The sequence below is a fragment of the Chionomys nivalis genome, chromosome 22 (assembly GCF_950005125.1).
Source record: "Chionomys nivalis chromosome 22, mChiNiv1.1, whole genome shotgun sequence".
NCBI classification, from domain to species: Eukaryota; Metazoa; Chordata; class Mammalia; order Rodentia; family Cricetidae; genus Chionomys; species Chionomys nivalis.
Genome location: NC_080107.1, coordinates 15999154 through 16024721, shown reverse-complemented (window position 1 = coordinate 16024721; position 25568 = coordinate 15999154). Strand labels below are relative to the sequence as shown.

The 25568-nt window shown below is 43.5% G+C and overlaps 1 protein-coding gene across 2 annotated transcripts in view; it reads right to left on the bottom strand.

Moving 5' to 3' along the window:
* Positions 1-25362, bottom strand: part of Galnt3 (polypeptide N-acetylgalactosaminyltransferase 3) — a 34982-nt gene extending 9620 nt beyond the window's left edge. Inside the window, exons 1-6 of one of the 2 annotated variants that reach the window (XM_057755727.1) lie at positions 24756-25362; positions 10715-11337; positions 6764-6936; positions 2590-2739; positions 727-961; positions 178-295 (exon numbers count right to left, since the gene is read on the bottom strand). In XM_057755727.1, coding sequence (XP_057611710.1) covers positions 178-295; positions 727-961; positions 2590-2739; positions 6764-6936; positions 10715-11229 — 1191 coding nt within the window. In that variant the 5' untranslated portion in view covers positions 11230-11337; positions 24756-25362. Of the gene's footprint in view, positions 1-177; positions 296-726; positions 962-2589; positions 2740-6763; positions 6937-10714; positions 11338-23952; positions 24052-24755 lie in introns of those variants that run through there. The other variant, XM_057755728.1, reaches the window with a different exon arrangement.
* Positions 25363-25568: the final 206 nt, after the last annotated feature.

Sequence of the window (25568 nt, the reverse complement as noted above, 5' to 3'; positions counted from 1 at the left end):
TATCAAGTTACAACTTAAATGGAAATAGCCTCATTGCCAATTTTCCAGCAATTACATTATAGAAAGCACTAAATCCATAAAGACAGCATACATCTGCAACGGTCTGTATGAGCCGATCAGAACACAATACATCACACTGTTTGACATGTATGCTATGTTTAATCTCCATAAACTTACTCTGAATGACATTTCTATATTTTCACCTCCCCAGATTTCCATTTCTTCATCGTAACTTCCAATATGCTCAAAATATTCTTTAGATATAGAAAATAGGCCTCCTGCGAAGGTGGGGGTCCTGAAAAGAAACACATCGCCAAAGTTTGATACAGAAATTGAACAGGCTGAAAGGCTGTTTAAAGAACCAAACTGACAATAGAGGTGAAGAGACATTACATTTTAATTCTTTTATGTAGATATAGAATAGCTGAAAAATTTTTCCTCACAGTTAAGGTCGTGGGGGAAAAGAACTTTAAAAATAACATCTTCCATATTGTTTCTGTTCTTAACCTGCTTTAATATTCTTAAACTATAATTTATGAGGACATGAGAATTCACCTAATCTCAATGGTTTCTCCTATTGTGCAAAAGAGCCTCGTACATTACGAGTCTACATATAGGATGCATTTTTTTCTGTTTTTAAGGATTATCACACAAACAAAACACATATGCACATGCAGCGTTCCGTGCTCCTGGCGTGAAGATAAGACGTGGCGGCAAGCAGCTTACTTGATTGGGTAGGTTTCATCTTTCCTCCTTTGCTTCTCATGATCAGGAAGCGATTCCCAGCCGAAGGAGAGGCTCCAGTCAAAGTTTCCGCGGTTATGGTTGCTTCCATATGGAGAAGGCTTGTTGAACTCAAATGTGTTTAGATCTATGGATGCAATGTCTGGACTCACCACGGCAGTGTAGTTCTCGGCTATTCTGGCCAGCAGAGGCTCCAACCAACCATAGAAGCACTCACCTGCCCAAAAGAGAAGCTATGGTCAAGTTCATGGAAATGGTGAGAGAGTTTCCTTTGATATTACAGGAAAGTTTATAGAGAAACTATAAAGAAAAGATCATCTGTGCTCTGAATATACACGCATGATTTCTTTCATCTTAATTATGATAGGTAAAATGATGTAATTAAGAGTATATGGTGTGTTTTGATACACACGCAGTAACATACTGTTAAAAGTTTACTATTATCAAGCCAATTAAGGTATCCACCCATCACCTCACGTGGGGGGCTAGGGAAGAGAAGGGGGATACGAGAGATCTACTTCTAACCATTTTAAAGTACGCAACACAGTATTAACTATAGACCCCACGCTGTACAATAGACCTCTATAAGCAGGGACTTCTCAAGGGCTTATTGTGAGAATAGGGTTAAAGAGGAAAAACAAAATCAGGAAAATTCTCTGAAAAGATGAGATTTTCCTCCTAGCATAGCAGACGGGCTCTAATGTATTTACTATCCTTGTTACAGGAGCCCTTTTCCTTTAAGATAAACTTTCCATTTAACCCTAAAATTATTCTAGCTTATTTAATTTTTTTGTCCCTTTGACCCAGTAAGGCATAGTAACTGAAAGCTTAATTTTTCTTCCTGGGTCTTAGGTGAAAGTAAGTCAGGAAGTTAGGATATTCTGAATTCAGTGACTAGAGAAAATCACCCAAAGCTACTATAGTCCTGATGGAAGTGGAAAAGGAGCGGAGAGTCCCACGAAGGTCAGAATTATGCTCTTGGTCCACACCACACCCGGTCACTCTCCTTCCCACAGCTAAATTTGTCAGCCGTGGCCTGAAAGCATCATCGTCCAGCAGAGAAGAATGCCAAGTCAGATCTTACCGCATTTTGGATCGGAAAAAGAAATACTAGAGAGTGATGTGGTCCTTTGAGAAACTTCCAGATCTCTATTCAGTTTCCAAAGGCTGGATTAAGAGCCTATCAGATGCAATGGCTCTCAACAGAAACCAGCCCCAAAGCCTTTCTGGGACAGTCAGTGTATGCTTCCACCCGTTCTTGGATGGAGAGATATCTACGAGCTAGGCAGTTCAAGTTCAAGCATTCATAGGAAGAGTAAAACTCCCCAAACTTATAGCTCCAGGGACCAAGCAGCATTTGTTAATACCTAGCATATCCATTGTACATGGATGAGATAGCAGGATAGTCCTTGCTTGGCAGAACAGATTCAACAAAGCTTTAACAGAAAAAAAAAAAAAGCCTATAATCATTATAAGTGGCAGTATTGAGACAAAGTTCAATGATAGTACTGATCATGAATACTTAGGTAAAAATTTAATCTCACAGTGTAGGAATGAAAAACTGCAAGGAGAAATTCCTTTTACTTAGGGCAGAATGAACATCTTGGGTGAGGGAGGAGCCCTAAGTAAGAATCACCTGCAAGGAAAGCTGGGCATTAAAAACACTGAGAAGGTAAGGGCTTCTGTGAAGTTCGTATACAGAGCCATTAGCTGCTAGGCCTGCCAGAGCTAACATCAGTAACACAAGCTATTCAGAAGAATACCACGAGACATCTAGAGAAAAGTAACTTTGAGATGAAGGGGCAGAGGGAGAAAGTTACCAGCCAGCTATGCACAGGCACTTACAGTGAGCATCCAAAAACGTGAGCGTCTCCGCAGTCGCTACTGCTGCCCCTAGCAACCGAGCAGTGATGAGGCCTTTTCTTTCTTGTTGTCTGACTATTTTCACTATAGAAAATTGTTTGATATATTCCTCTAGTTTTTCATGTAAGTAGTCTGTAAAGAAGAAAAAAAATTCCAGTTAACTTTTTTTTAAAAAAAAATATTTATTTTTATATCTAACATCTGAGAGGTAATGAAATCATCAGGCAGTGACCCTTCTAAATCTATGTCAACATTTGCTCATTCTGCCAGTAAAATCAGCATGACTTTACCTTTAAGTCTTTGAGGAAAATGAGACTATGTATACAAATTATAACTCACGTCATGCCTACGGTTATAATTTGTACTTATTCTGTCCACTTCATAGAAAATCCATGCACTATGTTAGGGACAAGTGAGAGGCCGACATGGAGAGGACCCCACGAGTTCAGAAAGCTCACAGTAAGAACTGAGCTGAGTGGCTTTCAGAGTCAGAGAAACAGATTTTAATAAAAAACATTCAACCAGTATTTAAACTGGCACTAAAATTTGAGAACCGTGACAAGGAATGCCAGGCAATCAATACAGTTCACTAGCGGTGAGACAGTGGTCAAAGCTGCTCACTCCCCACATGCCAAGCAAAGGGCAAGCAGGGGATGCCGAGAGTCGTGGTAGATTGGGGAGATTGGGGACACTTCACCGTCGGCACAAACTTGAAGAGGCATGGAAGGTTGCTAAAGACAGACACAGCTATATAACATACATAACTCAGAAAACTAAACATCTGAGGCTGGATGAGATAAGGAAGGAGCAAACGTGGAGGCAAAAGGTAAAAGGAAACCGGAATCAAATCCGTCTCGTGCTGTTCAGACGTGTGGGCATCTTCAGTCAACCCTTTCACCATCAGATTGTCTTTGTCGCTGTGGGCGTTCTGTTTGCTCCAGACATGGTCTTGCCAGACGTGGCTGGCCTGGACAGGGTGGTCCTCGGGCCTCAGCTTGCAGAGTTGTAGCATTACGGCTTTATACCAGGGCATCTAGCTTGCCATTTAATTCTTCAGTTCTTGTTAATATGTTATTCAGCTTAAGCGACCTAAACTACAGAGGAGCCAAGTTCAATTCCCAGCAACCACATGCTGGCTCACAACTGTCTGTATCTCTGCTCTCAGGGGGATCTGACCCTCTCTTCTGGCCTCCTTGCACTGCATGCATGTGATGTACAAACATACATGAAGGCAAAACACCCCCCATTAAAACTGGGGAAATTGTTTTCTTTTTTTTAAAAAACATCTGAAATATGTTCAAATTCTTATCTGCTCCCTAAATATTTTCTAACCCGTATTCTGTTTGGGAAAGCACAAAACTGTATCAAATCAGAGGTCCTGGGTTAGAGGACCATTCCTTTGAACCGTTTGACCTTGGAAAACTTATTTTATCTTTTCTGTACTTAGATCTCTTATCTGTAGTGGGGATGTGACGTAAGCAGCCCCGGTGACAACTGGGAGAAGGAGAGGGACCCCAGGAGACAGCAGAACACAGGCTCTATCAGGTGGCACTACTCTGAACATGTCAGCTCTGGTTTTCGCCTTCACTAGGATTTAACTACCTTATTGGCACCCAAATATCCTCATCTTCATTCTGCTTTTCCTCAATAAACTGCTATCAGGGACTAGTTTTTACTTCACAGATATGCGGGTGTGGGGTGGGGGTGGGTATGTGCGTATGCGCGTGTGTGTATGCACGTGTGCGCATCTGTTCTGAAGACAGGCTAGCATCCTAGGCTAGCTCTGAACTCCGGAGCCTCTTGCCTCAGTCTCTGAGTGCTGGGCTCACAGGCGTGCAGCGCCCTCCTAGCTGTTCCGTTTCCATACAGTCATAGTTTCCAAGTGGGTGCTCGGTGGGTAGGTTTCAGATGGAGTCTATGAGACAAACTACAAGAGCACCGAAGCATACATTTTGTTAGGAAAATGGCTCAAGTTTATTGTCAAGTTCTTATCACTATTACGAAAGGGAGCAGGCCTTTTCGGCAAGCAGACGTCCTTCTCTACCCTTCTCTAGAGGTGAAGGGCCGAGCAAGCTGAGGGACTCAAGCTCCTCCAGTCCCTGCTACATGACAGGCAATGATGCTGTAGGGAAAAGACACCACGAGCCATCAGGGGAAAATGTGTCTGGGGGGGCTAATCACGGTGTTACATGAGAATGTAAAATGTTAAATCGGTACAAGTCTAATGTAATTAGGTAAGCCTTATGCTTACTTTGAAAGTGATTAGGAAAGAAAGCAAACAAGAAATGGTTGAAACAGAAAGACAATGAACGGGTGTGTCTTGGTTCCCACGTCCTTTGCTTCAATGGTTGTTTGAGCTTTCAAATAAAGATGCATGTTTCCACTGAACGCCCTGCTGGCAGTCAATCTGCCAGACCTCCATTGTCTCACACCTGGGACAATCGAGCAAAATAAAAACCATCTCCGAAAAGGCATTCAAAAATTCAAAGGGGAGAAAACATTTCCAAGACTGTGTTAGTGCTGTGTTTTGTGTTTTGGTTTTTTTTTTTTCTTTCAGGTAAATTTATAGGGGATGAAAACCTTAATCAAGTATGACTTAAAACCCACTGGCCGCTGTCCAACCAGACAGGAAGAACCACAAAATCGGATTATAGAGCAAAATACCAGTTAGTTACAATTAAGTGGTAAAGTAATAGGAAAGGGTATTAGAAATCCAAAGATCTCTATAGTGTGTAACTTCATTTCCTCTTTCTTCTCTTGCTTCATCCTGCTTTTTTCTTATCTGATTGTTTGCTGTAGCTGCAGGCAGCAGCTGACACTGTAGGCATGCGACACCACATCCAATTGATGGAGTCTAACTTGAATCCAGGAGACACGAATTATAAAACTTCTTCACTTGGAGACCTGGTCTCGCGTTCATGTAAAAATCTCTAGAACTGAACAAATTTTTTTTTCTTTTGCACAGATGTTTCTCTCAGTTGAGAATATAACTCACTCTATTCAGAGTGAGTTTAGCTGGAAGCCATGGAAATACACAGAATTGCATGTAGATGTGATGAGCTAACGGTTTCATTTTATGGCCACTGATTAGCGTGTTTGGACTAGGGATACAAGCAATGTGACCTAATGAGTACCTGCTTTCCCTTCCGCATGTACAGAAAGGATGGTATACGTAACAGCACTTTGGATTTGGTGGGGGCGTGCTGTACCCATTTTACAAATGAAGGAACAACTACGAGCTAAGATTAAGGCCTTTGGGAATCTAACTCCAAACCTGGGTTTATACAGGAGTCAAATTTCGTAATCACTGAAATAAATTGTTTTTTACTTAAAGGAATTGTAACTTTAAAAAAGTAGAGATGGGGATATTGATAGACTTATGATCCCAATTTAAGATATCTAACTTAGTATCTCATTATGATTAGAAACAAACATTCAAAGACCGTTCCTAATTTTGAAAGCAATGCTAAATTAATTGTTTAAAAGCCCAGGTCTACAGACACACTTCCCACACAGCGGTTGCCTGCCATGCCTGAGGCCTGTACTGGACCCTCAGCACTATAATGGGGAAATGCTCAAATAAAACAGAAGGGAGTCACGGTGTGGCGTCAGGTGCTCACACCATTACCTGTAAATTACGGGACTCACATGAATTCCTTCATATTAAAAAACCCAGTTAAGCTCCAGGTCTAAATCACACTATGGGATGCGTCATATAATCAATTGCATATTCATTAAATTCGCCACAGTTTCCCCTTTCGGTGGTTTAAGGTAATGTCATTACTTAAATTTGATACAGCATGATATTATCTCCATTTTATGAATAAAGAAACCGGGGCCGAAGAGTAGACGTGACAAATTCACACAGCTGGTTGGGACCAGAGGTGGGGCTCCAGCCCAGACAGCTTTACTTCAAGCTCCCATCTGTGCCCCTCGCCAGCGTGCTCTATAGTGAAAGCCACGTCCCCTGGGCCTACACTTATGAAGGTCGGTGTTCAGAGAGTCCAACAACGTACAATGTTCCAACACGGCACCCTAGAGCTCAAACTTCACCATTCGCCGTGCCACCCAATCCGTTCCCCAGGGAGTACGACGTACACCAGGCAGGCTTTGTCCGTGAGCACAAGGATTTACTGGTCAGCATCCACTCTCTTACCGTCTACGCTGGCGTCGTCCACCAGAATGATCTCCTTCAGCAGTATTGCAGGCGAAGAATAGAGCACACTGTGGACGGTGCGGAGCAGCGTGGACCACGCTTCGTTATGAAAGACTATTATGACGCTGGTGGTAGGCAGGGGAGGGCAGCGCTTAAATTTCTGCTCAATACATCTAGGAGAAGTTAAGGAAGTGGGAGAGCAATGATGACTTCTCCTGGTTTATTTCACCATTTCTATACCATCGCTAAATTATCATTATTTAATCATTATCACACGAAATGATGGCAACTCAAATAAATAAACATACATAAATAAAGCAACTCAAAGAAACAAACAGAACCAAATAGACAGCAATGCTTATTCATATATGAAAGTATCTTAATGATTCATAAGTATAGCTAGGTTGAAGCAAAGTTCTAGAAGCAGCTCCTTCTTCCTAATCATGCTCACTGATACAGGCGACATGGGTCAGGCTTTCTACACTGTCCGGTTTTAGAAAGAGATATAACCCATAAATGAATCAATGTGCAAAAATCAAAATGTCTAACTATTGTCCAATAAAATTTTTTTTCTTGCTTAAGTCATACATTTTTCTTATTTGATTTAAACTGCATAACTTCATTTCCCAAGTTAATTTAATCAAATTTAGTTTATATATGGAATCAAAACAAGAAGGAACCTCACCCACTAAACCTAGGTTCTTATCACCAAATGCTTAGGACCATTTGACTGTCTGTGTTAAGGAATTCACTCTGAAAATGTGCTTTGCTATTTGATTAAGACCTATCACTTTCAAATTATCTTTTAATAGGACATACTTAGAAATTCAAAGATCTATATATCCACGTTCAAAGGTTTATGTTGGGCCAGTCATGATGGTACACGACTTCAGAACCAGCATTTGGAGCAAGAGGCAGGTGAATCTTTGTGAGCTTGAGGCGATTCTGGTCTACATAGCCAATTCCAGGCCAGCCAAGTCTACATACTTAGACCCTATCTTTAGGAGAAAAAAAAAAGTCTTATGCATATTACCATCCGTTACATTGATATACACAGGGAAAGGATTCCTAAGCGGTCTTGATTTGATTAATTAGTGCTACTATCAATTACCTAAAAGTATTACAGATTGTTATCCAATTCACTTTTGCAACATTGTCTTCCTCACAGAAACGTTATTTACAAACTAATTTGGACAGAAAAGCAACTGTGGCTCGGTAGAGCCTCCAGCCCTTGAGACGAGATGCCATGATGAACACAGTCACCAGTCTTTGGAGTGGAGGTGAGGATTTACAACCCAGGGCATGACATTAACTGTGTGTGGTCTGTGCAGAAGATAAGCTGACAAGACAGCAGTGTCTATAAGGTCATTGAAATGTCATGCAGGACTGCTCCATTTGAGGCAGCAGACTATACCATTCCCCCACCCTATAAAAACAGCATGCAAACAATCAAAGATTGCTGCTCAGACTCAAAGGGAAGGAGGTAAATCATTCACTCGTAGAGATAAGATCGAGCACACTTCAGTTGCTTTAAGTGGCCAGTGGGCCTTCTCCAGCGTGGCAGCCGAGCCTACAAACAAACCAGCAGGTCCTCTCATGAAAAGCCTTCATTAGCCATACCTTGGTAGAAATGTGCTTGGGATTCTTTCCCAAAAGCAGGTCAGTAGGGTGAGATGTTTATGGAAGAAAAAAGGAATTAGTCAGAGGTAGCTGTGAAGAGGACCTGTTGGTAAAGCGGATAGGGAAAAGAGAGGACAGGGAAAAAGCGCTGTTGGGGGTAGAACGTCACACACAACTACAGCAAGTTACTTTTCGTAAATTGAATTTTGAATAAACTACCAAGTAAAAATAAAACGCAAACGTACATATTCATTTTATCATAATGATACAGAAATAGATTACTAAATATAAGTTTATATTTTAATACATAAAGGTTTATAAACTAACATACAGTTCTGGAAAATCCCACAGTATGACATTTTCTCATGTTATAAGGAAGGAAGAGAATTTGGGGATTAAAGATTTTTACTTACCTTTATTTGCTATATAGTCAATTAATACAATAACAATTAAGAATTACATGACATTAAAGATGCAACAGACAAAACTGCACACACACACAAACACACATATGTGTCACTAGTAAAATGTTACCAATTTAATTGTGTGAGGCATTCCCTCTGTTTAAGTAAGCTAGAATTTATTTGCCTGGCAAGTAACTATTAATGAGAATTAGTAAAAATGAAAGCGAGAGGGTCACAGGCCAAGTGTTGATTCCATCATTAATGCAAGCGATAAAATTTCTCAGTATGACTTTATAAACTGCGATCATTCTGAAATAATGTGCACAGTAAATTTATGCTACAAACTGTTTCATATCATTTAAACTAGCGCAATTAAATAACCTGCTGCAGAGACTCGATATTTACTGTAAGACAATTTGTAAAATTCAGCATTTAGAAACTGCTTACATTATAAATCAGGTCATCATCTGGCTTTAGGAGACACTAGATCCATCCACATGGCTGCTGAGCCTTGAATAAAACGCTAGTGAGATTTTCAGAAAAGGGGGGTCCCGTTGATACTGGTTATATTCAAAGTAAGAAACAACTAGCCTTTAGCACTCCCCACAAAATGTTATCCAGAGAGTGGCGGAGAAGCAGATCTCCAACTCCAAACTAATAATGGCTGTTAATGTGCTCATCTGGTTTTTTCTCCCTCAGTAACTAGATTATTGAACGTTATTGAAGTTTACTAACACTAGAATTAAAATGCTCATCTTAAGAAGATAGTAACTGACATGTAATGAATAAAAATTATGCTAAATGAGTTTTTATGGGGACTGCTTTTCGGTTACCAAGTTTCCCAGAATCAGTAAAATGAAATACTGCATCTGAATCTATTGATAAAAGAGAGAACCATCTTCAGAAACACTAGGGTATTTTATAGAGCAACCGTTTCTTCCTGTATTTACTCTGAAGTGATGGGCAACTTAATCTTGAACCACACTGATTAGAATAGAGTTACATCATCCTTCCCCTGCAGCTTCAACCTGCAGGGATGCAAGTAGTCAGAGTAGGAATTCACAGTTGCAAATCTAGTAAAAACTCTCTGCGTGCAGATGCAATCGGTTAGAAACAGTAAAACAAAATATGTAGTAGGCACCAGTTGCTTACTGTTTGCCTGTCTTGTGTTCTTAAAAACTCATGGATGGTTCGAGAGTTCAGGAATTCATCCCACCCTTTGCAATTCAAATACAGTATTTAAACCTCACCTTACAGGTAACAAAGTGCTTAATTAAAGGCACAGAGAAAGATTCTGTATAGTTGAGACAAGTATTAGAAATGACATCACTTCAGAAGGCCTATTTGCCTCTAATTCTACAGACATGAGAGCACACGAGCAGAGCCTCTTGGCAGGTGGAAGTGAGTTGTAGCAACGTCCTCTCTAAGAAGGAAGTCTACATACCCAGGCCTTCTGAGATCTAATCACGTCTCGACAGTACACAGAGTGTGTGACATACTTTACAAGCCAACACACTACCTAATAGCTTCAAAATCTTGGCACAGTTTAAAAAACATTTCTATTCCATAGCATATCAGAGAATTGAGAACTATCCCTTCACTTACTCTATTTTCTATAAAAACTGTCCAAATGTTCCTAAGTGGATGAGGAAATTATAGCATTTGGGGGGGGGGATTTCCCCTTGAGTATACATCAGATCTAGAACATGGTTTTCTAATTCAGAAGGTGCATTTCCTGTCTCCACTGCCAAACCAGCAAGAGCTATGGATACTCTGCCTCAATAATTATAAAGAAAATCAAAGGAGACATCAAACAAACAGCACTGGCTGCTGTTTTGCTTCAGAGTGCCTAAGGAGCCTGCCTGAATTAGCACCTCTTCCTTGAAAACCCTGATGAAAAACAGTAAGGGAATATTCTTCAACATACTCAGGTGGTCGGGTGTCAGGTCCAAGGTCACGGTGTAAAGAAATCCTGTCACTGGCAAAGGCGTTGAAGCAGTGCTTGGTCTCCCCGCGCTCTTTTTCCTTCTGCTCCTCCAGGCTGAGGTGGGTGACTTTGAAAGGCTTGCCGGAAGCACCAGGTGCATTGGAATCCTGAGGTGGGCGGTCGAGGACGGGTTTCAGCTCGGCTGCTGTGTAGTACCCTTGCAGACAGGGTCTCTGGGGGATGTCGATGCTCGGCTTGACGGGTGCTCCTATTTGCATCTTTGGCATTGCGTCTTTGATATTGTTTACAGCTTCGAGCATGAAGTCAAGCATTTTGTTTTTGTTTTTCAAGTTTCTCTCCATCTTTGATTCCTCCTTGGAATATTGAACGCTTACTTCTCGTTGCATTAAAATCAAAATGACGAAAAAGCAAAAGATGAACACACCAAGCTTCCAGAACTTTTTGCAGTAATGTTTTTTAATGTGCAATTTTACTAGTCGCTTTAGGTGAGCCATTCTGGCATTAAGCACTTGTTACTTGACAGATAACAGCTATGGTTTTCTTTGTTACTTATAGTTTGTATCATAGATTTGCTGGTAAAAGGTTTCTTTAAATAGTAATACCTACAAACAGAGATGACAGATGATGTTAGTAGTGATTCTTTTCTAAAGTCAGGGTACAATTCATTACCTCAGCCAACAACTGAACATGAGCTGCAATGTCCTCTTAGAGCTTAAAGAACACGTAGACATTTCACCATCAACAAAATGACACTTTAAGAAGAAAATACCTATGGTCATTAACTGTGATTGACTGTGCCCTTTGAAAAATGAAAACTTCCTTGCCAGGAAAACAAAACAAAACAAAACAAATCAAACCAAACCACACCGCACATTTTGTTCACTCTGTCAACAACTACTATATGATACACACAAAATGCTGCATTGCAAATAGATTTTTCAGATTTTCAAAAAGGATTATCTGAGCTTGCTAACCAAGGGATCAGCAAGGGGTCAGAGGCCTTCGTGAAGTGGATTATAAACAGGGCAGATGCATAGGGAAGTCATGCTGGCATGCACTGCCAAACAACCTCAACAGTGACCTTCTTTTCATGTGCTTGGCCATTAACTAGCGAAGCGCCTCTCCAGCTAAGCAAGCTGATCAAGAGGCTGCACCTGTAAGTTGGCTGGCATTCTCTCCCAGATCTGCTCACAGGGCATTGCTGTGAGTCAAGGCAGAAGTGCTACACGTCTTACTGCAGGGTAATTTACAACTTACAATCAAGTTAAGCCATTGCTTTTTCCAGCTACTTCAATAACTCGCGCAAATGCAAAACCTAACAGCACAATGAGAACTGTGTTGGCTTTGCTTGAGGTGTCTCTGGGCCTCCAGCATCTGAAGGCAGAAGTTGGCCTGAGAAAGGGCTGCTTGCAACTGAGCATGAGACGAGAACACTGCGTTCGTTAGACCCTGAAGTGAACCAGCATGAGTTGAGGACAGCCTGAATCAGGCTGGATGTTGAGTTTCTTTGTGATCCTTGAAAATATATTGTGTAAACTCGGTGGTGGTGGTGGTGGTGGTGGTGGTGGTGGTGGTGGTGGTGGTGGTGGTGGTGGTGGTGGTGCATGTCTTTAATCCTAGCACTCAGCACTCAGGAGGCACAGGCAGGAGGATCTCTGTGAGTTTGAGGCCAGCCTGGTCAACAGAGTGAGTTCCAGGACAGCCAAGGCTACACAAAGAAGCCCTGTCCTGAAAAACCCAAATAAATACCTAAATAAATAAGATAATAACAACGTAAAAGGGCTCAGTATGCCAAGCTATTCCCAACTATTAACAGTGGTGACGAAAGGAACACTGCCTGTTTTGTTGTCCCCTAGTCTACAAAATAATTAAAGAAAATGTCATTTGTAACAGTGAAAACTAACTCGGACACTTTATTGGGCATTTGCTCCAATGCTATTATGTAATTTAAAATAAGGAAAAAAATTAACTCTGGCCCCCAAGGATAGCTCAGATATAATGTCTGTTGCCCATAAAAGTGAGATCCCAATGTTTTCTGGGCATTTCTAGCTTTAGGAGCTTCATGGTAGAATAAGGTGACCAGACGCGCTTCCACCTGTCTTTAAACACTCCGTGTAGTTGTCTAATCTATGCTTTGGCCACAACATTCCAATGCTTTCCCTCAGGGCACAAAGGCTGAGGGGTCAAAGTAATATAGGGCAAGCCAAGGGGCACAGCAGGGTCATATGACTCGAAACGCTGGCAGAGGTCTTAGAGGAAAGCGCCCAGGAGTGACTTACACAGCTGAACAGAATCTTGAGAGATAAAAAACTCTTAGGCAGATTGCCAAGACGGAGAGGAGAGATAGACTGGCATACTTAAAGGCTTGGAAGTAAAAAAGGCACCGCCTGATCCGAGCCGAGGTGGGAAATGTCGGGAGATGACGCGGGGAGACCAGGGAGAAACCAAATCACAGAAGGCCTGCGCATCTTCTGGGGATTCCGGAATTTACCCTTTTCTTCTTATCTTAGGGGTTGATGACTTTAAGGCAGGATCATAATCAATCTTATGTATTGGAAAACCCAGCCCTGGTAAAAGTGATACTATCCAGGGTACCAGAAGGTAGAGAGGAATCTTAAGAGTCCAGCCACAGAATTAATTACATTTAAGAGAGGAACAGGAGCAGGATGGCTACAGAGATAAGGCAGGTACCAGTTCTGAGACTGGCCGGAAACCTGCCTTGGGGAGTCCTAGGAGAGGCTACTCACAGAGAGGAACCGGTTCCTGGGACTAGGTAGCTGCTGAGGGGCAATGCTGGCTTCTGAAGTCAAGCTCACTTCTTCACGTGTAGCTGAGGCCAAGATAACTCTGGGCTGGTTGCCTGGGATAGAGGGTAGAGAGCTACCTCCACAAATGACCAATTGTTTCAGGCCTTTGTGTGAGTCTGGGAAAGAGTTTGGGGAGCAGCTACCTAGGCTAGAAGGATCCAGCCTTACTGGCCAAGTCAAGTCCTGTAAACAGGATGGAGTGGGGGAGGCTGGCTCTCGGAAAGCTGTTCCCTGTAGGGGCCTAGCACTATAGCAAGCCATGGAAAGAGTCGATCAGCGGTATAAGTATGTTCACCAAGAGCCCTGAAGCCAGGAGGGGAAGCCCCTGTTCTGCTCAGTGTCCTTGAAGCACTTTGTTGGCCTGGCTGAACAAGGCATCAGTTGGTGCAGGCCAAACCCTTATGAGATTCTGCTCTAGTACTGCATGGCAGGCTAATAATTAAAGCACACAGACAGTAAGCTGGTGAGCAGTAAAAGCTTTCCCTTGGACTCTCCAGCCTTTCCTGTCCACTACAGGGCTCAGTGTTGTTCTCCGTAGATTAGGACCGCAGCAGCAGAACTGGTGAGACAGTCTCCGTTCCTGTTCTACTCACAGCCACGGACAAAGCCCTCAGGTAGCTGGGGAGGGGTGCTGGCTGACGTTCATGGCCCATGGCGTGTGTTCCTTACTCCGTTTCATCAGTAAAAGCTTTCTCTTGAAGAGAAAAACCCTTCGGTGTATTTACAGGAGATAAACCTCTGCAGGGTCTGCCCCTTCTGAAAGGCTTAGATACACAGCCTCAAATTCCAGCCTCACCAGTCTTAAAGGCTCAGCTCTTTCAAGGCCATGGCCACACAAAGCATCGTAACTTCCAGTCAACCAATAAATATCGATATCCCCAGCCATCTCATTCTAAACCCAGTGGACAAACACAGTATCTACCTGTCGGAAGAATTTCCTCGTTTGGGGAGGGCATCTCAGACATCTAACAATGGGGCAGGGCTGGATTCGGTGGCTGTCTCTTGTCAGTGCTGCAGCATAACTGCATTCTCTTCTGGGAATCAGTTCTGAGATTTCTTTCTCTTTCATTTCAATTCCCCACAAGAAGTCACAGATATGAGCTGGAAGGGACCAAGGGCTATTGTTTGGGACAGTCACCCAAAGAGCCTTGTGTTAAAGGCTCGCCTGCCCTCACCCCCACTCAGAGGAGGGAGAACTTGAGGAAGGGAAGTCTAACAGGGCAGCAGTTCCTTCTGCTACTTCACCACGATGAGTTGCTAATTTGATACTTTCTGTTTCTAAGAATTGGTGCGAGAGTCTCAGGGCTTCCCAGGATACTTTGGAAAACGGCTGTTGGCACAGCTAGGGAAGATACTGGATCTGGGAACTGACACAGGTTTGGAAAACAGTTGAAACGAAAGCTCTCAGTTCTGACAACTAAAAGATGCTTATCTGTTCCAGTCCTTAGTGACCACTAGGCATCTGTCAAAAACATCTCAGCTGCCAGGACTGATGTAGACAGCACGCACGGCTTTCTGGTGGTTATACAGCCCCACCTTCCATTACAGGAGAAGTATCTACTTTGTCTTTGGTGGTTAAGGTGTGTTTGCCTCTTTGCTTCGGCTGCAACAGGATCCCATTAACTGCACTGAAATCAGGAAGCTGATCTCAATGACCTGAAGAGAACAAGCGCAGACTGCTTTATCCACAGGTGCAAAGGCACGACTCACGGATGTATTTCACAACATCTACGGGAATGACCCAGTGGGATGTAGCTGGAGGGGTGTGTCGGGGCACCTGGTAGTAAGTCTTATCAACCAGCCCAGTTAGGGAGGGGTAGAACACAACGCCTAAGGAGAAGGCCATTTCAGGTCATTCATCTTCTGTGGAAGGCCAAAGAGTATTGAAGGATGGGGATACAGAGGGAAGAACAGTAAGACTCCTCCTCGCTCATCTCGGCTACTTTCACCTTTCTAGGGGCTTCCCCTCCACTCCTGGCTGAATCTCAGTGCCCCGCCAGCCTGTAGAAGGAACAGTGAACTTTTCATAAGGAGTCAATCACTCCCGTCCTCCCCACCTTCCTTTTTTTATTTTGTTTCAAGACCACATGGCCTCTATTGCAACTACTCAATGCTGGGGGGAAAGGACAATGCATAAATAAATAAGCATAAAGCATATCTATGTTCCTATTATTATTATTATTTTGCAAAAGCAGATTGTGTACCAAATTTGGCCCAGGGGCTGTGTATTCCAACCCTTGCTCTAAAACTCCTAAAAGACGTGAATCTCAACATAGCAAATTTCCCCTTCCTCCCTCCCTCCCTAGCTCTACCAACCTGGCTGTAACACAATCACATCCATCTTCAAATCATTCACAGCATTTTTAAGGTCAGGTGGCAAAAGAGCCTAATAGGAAACATAAAATAGCTTTGCCTGCTGCTTCAATTTTCTCCAGGGCACCAGTATCACCCTCGCCTCGTGCTTTAGCAATCAAAACTTCCTTTGTTATAAGTTTACGTTGGACATAAAGCAGTCTCAGCCTAAAACATAACTGCTCCTTCAATAGCTGACCTCAGGGCGGTTTTCCTGAAGGCCACAAGCAGTCAGCTGCCACACAGGGAGGCTGAGGATTCCTGTGCTGAATGACAAGCTCCAAATAGGGAGGGTCCATAATCCTGCGGGATTTAAACTTAATTCCCTAAGCAATGGGTGAGGCCCTGGTGGATTTTAAGCAGTATGTTAACCAAAACTGAAAGCTAAAGTGATTGCCCTGGAAAGCTGTGCAGGATATACATTATAAGTTGTGCAGGATGTGCATTATAAGTTGTGCAGGATATACATTATTTTTGGAGAAAGAGGAGCTCAGATAGGAGGGTAGAGGCAATTATGGGATTATTAAAAATAATGTGAGCAAGACATGGATAAAAGAGATATGGAGGTTTGGAAAAAAGACCTGAGAGGCAGCTGAACTCAGCAAACCATTTAATAGCGAGGCTAGAAGATTCAGTCTGAGCTGAGGATGACACTTCGCTTGGTGAACGGAAGTTGCTGATGAGCTCTCTGCACTAGACTAAGGAAAACTGTGTCAGACAGCAACAATGAAAGAAACACTGTACGCTATGTTTGCAGATGACGACCATCGTGAAAAGCTTAACAGCAAAAATAAATTACGAAGGAAATGTGCGAAGGTAATAATGATTTTCTTAATGCTATAAACCATTTCTCAGGAAGATATGTTGTACAAAATAGGAGAAGCAACAAGTATGAAGGGTTGGTCACATCATCTTAAAAATAGCAACTGAAGAGATATCATCAAAGGAAGATCACCAATAGAAGTTTCAAAACGGGCCCAATTACCAATGGCTCCAAGCAGGACAAGAAGACAAGAGAGAAGGTACCAATAATCTAATGTTTAGATTACATAAAACTAAAGAGGTCTTGGCATATAAAGAAGTCAGACTCCAATTAATATATGGAAAAATCAGGCAAGCTATTTTCCTTAAATTAGTTAGGTACTAACAAAGTGTTAAAAGCACTCTCTAAGCTAGCCACAGGACACACGCCGCAAGTCTCAACTATTCGGAGGCTGACGGATAACTTATGCTGCGAGCATTTGAGACCAACCTGGCCAACTACAGACCAGACCTGATTACACCTCATTTAAAAAATAAATTTAAATTACACCTAATTTAAAAAATAAATTTATTTGTGTAAATATTTACACAAATAAACACCAATACCCAGCTGAGGGTGGAGGTACACATTGGCAGGCAGAGTGCTGGGAAGCCGGAGGCAAGAGAGTCCATCCTGGACTGCACAGCGAGCGCTAGGCCGAGTGGGGCTTATATATATGAGACCATGCTTCAAACGCCAAACAAAACCACCTCAATGGACCTGGGTGGATGTATAGTGAGCAGTATCTATATAACCATAATAAATAAACATCAAACCGCAAACGAAAACCGAGACTTCGATGCGGAGGAAGGAAGAGCAGAGGTGGACGTGTGAGTGGGGGAGATATTTATCTGCCATAATGAGAAGACCACAGATAGTGCCACACCCTGACCCGGGAGACAGCACTGCCTGTGTATCATTCCGAGGGAGAACACTATAGAGGCGTCTAAAGAGAGGGGGGACAGGTGACTGGATGCCTGACTGGATGCTGTCACCGTGGTGACTCACTTAGTAATCACACTTCACTTTCTTTGCTCACACATAAGGTAGATGGAAGCCTTGAGTTAGAATCAGACTTCCATGGCTGTGTCTTAGCTCTCAGAGCTAAGAATGAACCGTCTAGATGGCAGCGAATGCGCTAACCTCTCGGTTTTCCCCCCTTTCTCTAAAGGAATGGAGAAAAACAGCACATACTTCACAAGTTGCTGTGGAAATTTAATGAGTTCATACATGGATCTAATAGCAAGGGAAGGCTGAAAAGACAAGATCTCCTGAGGAAATTGGGAGCATGGAGACCATGTGGGAGGGTTGGAGGGGTGGGGAGAGAAAGGGAGGGGAGCAGAGAAAAATGTAGAGCTCAATAAAATAAAGAAAAAAAGAGCTTCTAATCAATTTCTTACATCAGTAGATGATACATATAATGTTTGTATGTCGTATCCATGAGTGCAAGCAGTTGTGCCCAGTGTTCATAAGTCTTATTATTTCCTTAGGATAGATGTCTAAAAGTGGATTTTTTTTGTCTATAGATACAATCAATTTAAGACTAAAAAAAATTTCTAGGTTGGAAAAAAATTTAATGAGTTACATGTAGATTGCTGAAAGTATGTTGGACAAATGAGCAACAGTAAACAAAGATCAGAAATTACTAAGGTAATAAATATGAATTATTACATGATAAAAAATATAATAGCAGTTAGTAATTGAAAAGATAGTTCAACCTGTGGGGTAAACATTAAAGCTGACCACCCTCTTCTGGGAGGAAATTCATTATAAAGGTTAATACATAGCCGGGTACCAAGTAGCTCATTATTTCTTTAGGCTAACATTTAGTGTGTGATTGGAAGGGAGGGGAGTGCAAATTCCAGAGAGAGACAAATTCCAGTTATAGATAGAGGTAAAAATGAAGAAGCTCAGATTGGAACTCGAAGGCTGAGTATTAGCTGACAGGCCCAAAGGTAGGAAGGTGCTTGTTACCGGCAGAAAGAATCACACTTGGCAATGACTTAGAGGCAAGAAGAACCTGGCAGTCAAAGAGGTTGCCAGAGAAGCAGGCAGGAGGGGGTGGGGTGGCAGCCGCTGAGTCATGCCCAGACTTTAGGCCACATTAAAGGGTTTGTCTTACCCTAAGGGCGTGGAAGGGTTTTGAGAAGGGGTCACTGTGGCCAAGTATTTTGAAAACTCTCATTCTGAATGTAGTGTGAAGAACAAACCAGAAAGAAGTCAGAAGTAGTTTGGAAAGGCTGGCCATCTGGCCATCGCAAAAGTCTAGGTAAGAGATGATGGTCTAACGGGCCTGGAGAAAAAAAAATGCATAGATTTGGAAAATGTGCATTTAAAAGATAAAATTAAGAGAGTTTGGTCATGATAGACATTTTAAAGGAAAACACCTAATATCAAGGCCCCCTTTCTTTACTTTCTGTCTCCACGCTCTACTTTCGGTTTAGCCTAACCATACTTTACTCAGGTAAAACCTGCCCTCTTATACTGTCTCACCAGGAGTAATGTCCTCGATTGGGAAGTATTTATAAGCAAAAGCTGCATGGTCTTTCAACCACAAAGTTAACCTTTCACTTTTGAAAACTGAATCTTTGCACACAAAGTCCCCAAATAACAGAATTCAAAGGAATGAGATGGGCATAATAGCAACCTAAGTTAAAAAAGCAAGTTCAGTGAAACGCCTCTCTCATATTGCTGGTCATTTCCTAATGCCCCTCCTCCCCCCAGAGGAAAGTACTCTACCACCATGCCACCCTCCCAGCCACATCAACTCACTGCTTCATACTCCAGGCTTGGCTTGCAGAAAATGGCTGCATGTTTCGCGAACCATCCAAACGATGTTTGTGCCCGCGCACCCAAACAGGTGCAGAAGCAGACCCACCAGTAACGTCCAATCTGGTGAGACCTGAGAGCTACAGAAAACTTGAGATGCACTCTGCTCAGAGAAGAAAGTAGTTCCAGTTTATGATTTTCATTTGTTTTGAATCACCGCCTTAGGGGTTCTGCCGAGGGTGGATTTGAGGACGGCAAGAGGACACACTAAGATTCAGATAGGAAGTAAGTGTGGTAGCCTAGACAAGAGCTGTTAATTCCCTGCTAAAGGGAGAAACAGGGGAGGAGTTTTAGTGGTGAGAAACCAGTAAAAATGTTGGGCAGAGTGAGTGAGCGGACGGTTGCTGTGCTAGTCTGAGACGGCCACAACAAAGTACTCTGCCCCAGCTCATTTATAAAACAAAATTAACTGCCCACGTTCTAGGAGGTTTAAGGTTGAGGCCCTAGCAGATCAATGCACAGAGAGGGACCATTCCCACAGATGACACACTTGTCCTAGGTGCATCCGCTTAGGGGAATTACCAAAAGCTGACAGCATTCCAGCTCTCCTAGCCCCGGGAAGGCACAACCCTCACAACCCAATCACCTTCCAAAGGCCTGGGTCTTGTTTTGAGGTGGGTCTAAACTACGCAGCCTTGGCCAGCCTGTGGCTTGCTAGGTAAGACAGCCTGGCCTGAAACTCACAGAGATCTGCCTGTCTGTGCTCCCAGGGTACTATAACACCATAGCTGGCAGCTCTTATATCTTAACACCAACACACATGGAATTAGATGTCTACATATGTATTTTGGAGGGGCACAAATCCTCATATGATAATTACTGTGGAGGCCGGTTAGACACGGTTAAAAACAACTCTGTATTTGTGGTCTGATTCTCAGATAACACCATAGGTCCATAGTCTATTCCTCCCAATCTCTTGAGCCGGATGTGTTTCAACATCAGAATGTTTTGGAAAGTTAGGATAGTGACATGGTTCATATACCTAACGTAATGCTGCTCCCCATCACAGCCAAGGGCAGTGCTATCTAATCAAAGCCAGCACTATTTCTGCAGCAAGATCCATCCTACTGGTGGTGTAGATGGCAGTTTGGCAGTTTCCTGACAGTTCACTTGCTCAAGTTTGGCTAACAAATGAGTCACACGAAGTTTTGTGGGTAAGACGACATGATAAGATTTCTAATACCTATAGATGGACTACAGGAAGTGAAACTTTCCTTTCTTATCTTTTTTTCTTTTTGCTTGTGGCGTGATGACTACACATGTGTAATCTCCAGTTATTGGGATGATAAGTTAGAGACACCCAGCAGGCCATCATACAGATGAACAAATTAGTTTACACAGTTTGAAACTCAAACAAGGATGGGAAAAATGTGACAGAATTACAAGCCCAATTCAGAGAATGACTCAGGAAGGCTTCTGTCTAGTTATCAGTAGCCACTAATGACCCAGAATTCTGAGTCTTATTTGCCTGTGTTTTTACCAGAAATTAAAGTACTTTGGTCTCCGGCCATTGCTGGAACTGATTAAATTCAATGTTGTCATTAACAGCACATTAATTATGCTAAGAATCACCCAAATTATATAATACTAATTATACTGTACTAACCAGATGCATAAGTGGATAGGTAACAGAAAACACTCCTTTCTTCTTGGTCAGCTTTTAGACTAATAAGTGATTTGTTTATTCCAAATGTATTACTATGCTCTGTGGACCAGAGAAATGAATGCATCTGGTATTAGCCATTCCCCAAATATAAAATGCAGAAATATTTTCTTCAGGCGAACAGCTATTTCCACCAAGAATGCAAAGGTGGGGTAAAGTTAAGAGTGTCTTTGAAAACATTATCTCCAATCAGACTGCCCAGGACTATATCCCTACAAATCACTTAGGGATCTAATCTTTTTTTTGTGTGTGTATGTGTGTGTGTGTTTTTGTTTTTGTTTTAATATGAGGTCTCAGCTATGTAGCTCTGGCTGGCCTGGAACTCACTATGTAGACTAGATTAGCCTCAGACATACCTCTGTCTCCCGAGTTCTATATTTAAACACCCCTAGTCTTAATCTAACTTACTGATTTATTACTGTGTACAGGTGCTTTGCCTGAGTATATGTGTGCAGTGCCCACAGAGACCAGAAGGGGGCGTTAGGTCCCTTGTAATTGGTGTAAGTTTGTTGTGAATGGCTATCACAGTGCTAGGAACTGGATGTTTTCTTATCTGTTGAGCCATACCTCCAGCCCTTTAGTCTAATTTCTGAATCTAGTCTTTTATGGAGAGGAAGTGAGTCCTGTAATTCATCTCTTATACCTGTTTCCCAATAAATGATAAACTATTAACAGAATATATATATATATAATACATATATAAAATAGTAAATTAGACTATGCATTCCCTAGTAAATATTTTTTCATAATCCCTAAGTCTAACTCAGTCATAAAACTTATAATAAAATTAGCACCAGGGGTGGAAGAATGACAGAATTACTTTTCTCAAACTTTCACTTGACAATTGTTACCATCAAAATGTCCTCACAAAACATTTCTAGTTTTCATCCCATCTCTACATACACCACAGCAGGGGAACCCATTTAAAGTATAATAATATACAACGAGATTCTGTGTAGCTCCTGATGTCTGAGAGGTTATCCAGTGTCGATATGCTAGAGCCTCAAACTAACCATGAAATAAGGAGCGCAATATGATTTAATGAACTCTGTGTGTGTGTGTGTGTGTGTGTGTGTGTGTGTGTGAGAGAGAGAGAGAGAGAGAGAGAGAGAGAGAGAGAGAGAGAACCTTTAGAACAATGAGCCTTAACACATAATCAGAGGACACTTTTACCATTACAGGTACCATCCATTAGCTGACATGAAATCAATCTAGTATATTAATGCATCTTTTTAAAAAAGCATCTGTGTCGCAAGGCTAGATATTGTTTTGTGAAACTCATTTCTTGTATGTACATACACCCTTGCCAATGTGTTGAGTTGAAACAGAATATTTCAAATTAGAGGACTGTGGGTTTAAAAAAATGTTTTTGCAGCACTGGTATTAAGGAAGTGTGCTTGAAACCAAACGTCTAGATTATTGCAAGTGCAGGGAAGACATTGGGTCTATGCCTTATAAAATACGGTTCCAGCCAATATAATAAAAGATCAGAACTGGCTAATATCGTCCAAACTGGCTCAAAAAATAACAGTGTCTCTGAAATACCAAAAAGGGATTAAAAATTCCAGCCCATATGGCCCCTCAACACACACGTGAAATTCTCAGCCAGGGGAACGCATGCCGGCCTCCCGGAGACTCCGCAGAGCAAGGTGGAGAAGAGAGGAAATCAGAGCTGGACCCAGGACAATGGACCACCCTATCATTATGAAGCCCTTACAGGCTGCATGAAAGAGAAGATCAGCATCTTGTGATGAGTGACAAAAGTGGAGAGATGTCATGATACAAAAGCCACCACAACAGGGCCATCGCTAGCACTTGTGGCATGACAGGACACCCCTCGGGGCTCCTGCTAGTCAATTGGGATGGCTTGACTGGACAACCAAGACAAGAAGGGAAGACGAAGAATGTTCTTAAGGCTTCATGAGCTTAGGGGATGAAATCATTTTCCCCCAATACTTTACAGACAGAAACCAAGGCCGCATTGCTATTGCAACTAACAAAAACATGCTACATTTTTTCCCCTAAAATTAGAGTCAAGATAGTCTGATAAAACCTGCCCAAGAGCCAGTGAAAACTAATAGTGTTCAAACAGCACTTAGTGCATCAATTTCTCACTATGGAGACAAGACCTTCTTAAAGGTAGGTGAGGCTCTTAAAAAGCCTTGCTTGAATTAACTATTATGTGCTGCTATGATTTTTTTTTTTAAGATTTAATTGCACCTCATAAAAAGTCCATCTGTATAGCCTAAAGCATTTTAAGTTAAGCATACAATCTAAATATATATTTTAAAAATGAGTAAAGGCAGAACTAAACACACCTAGAGAGTGGAATTACTATTTATTATTAATTTTTTTTCTATGAAAAATATGTTGGTTAAAAATGTGTGAAAAAATGCTTGGTAGTAATATATTGCCCAGAATGTTTCAACTAACCTGCATGTTAGGTTCAGATAATGGTAAAGGTTAAAAAGAAATAATTATAGGGTTCGGCCTTGAACTTAGATGCCTAAGAAACAAACTCTGAAGTTAGTTGGTTAGACTACAGATTTTCTCACAACACAGAAACTCTGAAGCGCAAATGTAACTTTCTGAATTTTAACAAAGGATTCGAATTCATATGTTCATTATGTAGTGTAACTACAAAGACATGTCATGTTAGTAACATGTTCCTTAAAAATAAATCAGAAAAAGAGGGAAGGGGTAACTTGATTCAATCCCCAAAACAGAAGGAAGGAATTAAGTCTATGGTAAGAGCAGTTTTAACCTTAATTTTTAGGCTTCCGAAAATCCTAATTAGGTAGACAGGAATTCGGGCTTGGCACTCCCAGGTTCAGACGTGGCAGGATGCTGAAACAAAGTTTTTTTTTGAACCTTTGAGTCATATGCCACAGGCACACCAGATCCGAGATACACTGGTCCTTAAGTCAACAGGTCCTCTAAGAGGAGGGTGTGCAGCTGGTGAACCGCAGCTCTATTTCCTCCTGCCACGAAGACCTGGACTCTGCTACCTTCAACCGGAAAGTGGGCGCAGCTCTGGCTCCGAAAGTGCACCCGGAAAGTGCAGAGCGCGAATGCCCGCGTCCCGACCACGGAGCGCCTTCCAAACCAGTCGGAAAGCTTCGAGATGGCTCGGGGCTACCGCGGTTTCCAGTCTGGGACTGTCTGGGGGTTGGCGGGGAAAGTTGCCCGGCACAGCCACAATCCTCCCCGTCGTGGGTTTGGCCCCACTAGGTACCCGGGAGCGGGCAGGCAACCTGCTAACCCAAGTTGGCGAGCCTTGCGCAGCGCCTCCGCCTGAGATCCGCCTTCCCGAGGACCAGCCCGGGGTCAGAGGGACTTTCGGTCCGGGTAGAGCACTCGGGTTGGAGCTTTGCCCCCGGGGAAGCCGAGGGGCATCGGCGACAGGAGTGACCCGTGTCCCCGCCGGCTTCTCCCGCTCCCGAAGGAGGGCAACTGAAACCCGCTCTCGAGACCGGGTTCAACCGGCCGCGGGCAGCTTCGGGGGGCCGTCCCGCAGCTTGTCCCTCTCCCGGATCGCGGGTCCCCGCCGGCTCCAAGCCGGCTTACCTGGCAGGTGGGCAGGGCAGGCGGCGGGAAGCGGTGGCCGGCCGGGGGCGCTGCCCGCCGGCCCGGAGCCAAGTGCAGGTGGCGGCGCGGGCGACTCGGGTGGCTGGGACTCGCGTGGGCCGTTCGGTTCAACTCCTCCGCCGCCGCCGCTTCCTGCCTGCCCGCCGGGCCTCCCGCGTTGCCAGGCGAGGCGGCGGCCAAGGCTCCTCTTCCTCTGCGAGTCTCCCAGGTGAGCTCCCGCCGGCGACGTCGGCAGGGGCGAGGCCGGATCCCGCGCCTGCGCGCCAGCCCCGCGCCCCGCCCAGGTCCTACCTGAGCACTCCAGGTGAGCGGCGGGCGAGCCGGCCGGGCGCGCGCCCCGCAACTCCTCCGCAGCCCGCGCGCCTTCTGCCCAGCCCCGCCGCGTTCGGCTCTGCGCGGCCCCGCGCCGCGGCCACCCGGTACCCGGAGCCCACAGACGGGGGGGTGGGGGTAACCTTGCGAAATCTGAGCCGCACTTCCCCCCGCCCCTGACGCGGCTCCCCTGCTTCTCCGCGTGGTTCAAAGCCAGGGATGCGGAGGGGACCACGATGGGACCGCGTGGCTTCCTCACGGGGCCCGGCCGCTTATCACCAGTTAAGTCGGTGAGCTTCCTCCCCTGGTAGCCTTGATTTCATCACTCCACTCACTTGAGCGCAGCTAGTGGTTTCCGTTTCTGGCCGCGGGCGCTAGGGTAGGGATGCCTCACGTCCCAAGGAGGCGCCTCCCCTCTTCCAAAGTAGAGCTTCTAGTATTTGGTCAAGTTTAGCTGATTTGAGGTGCACCACCAAATCC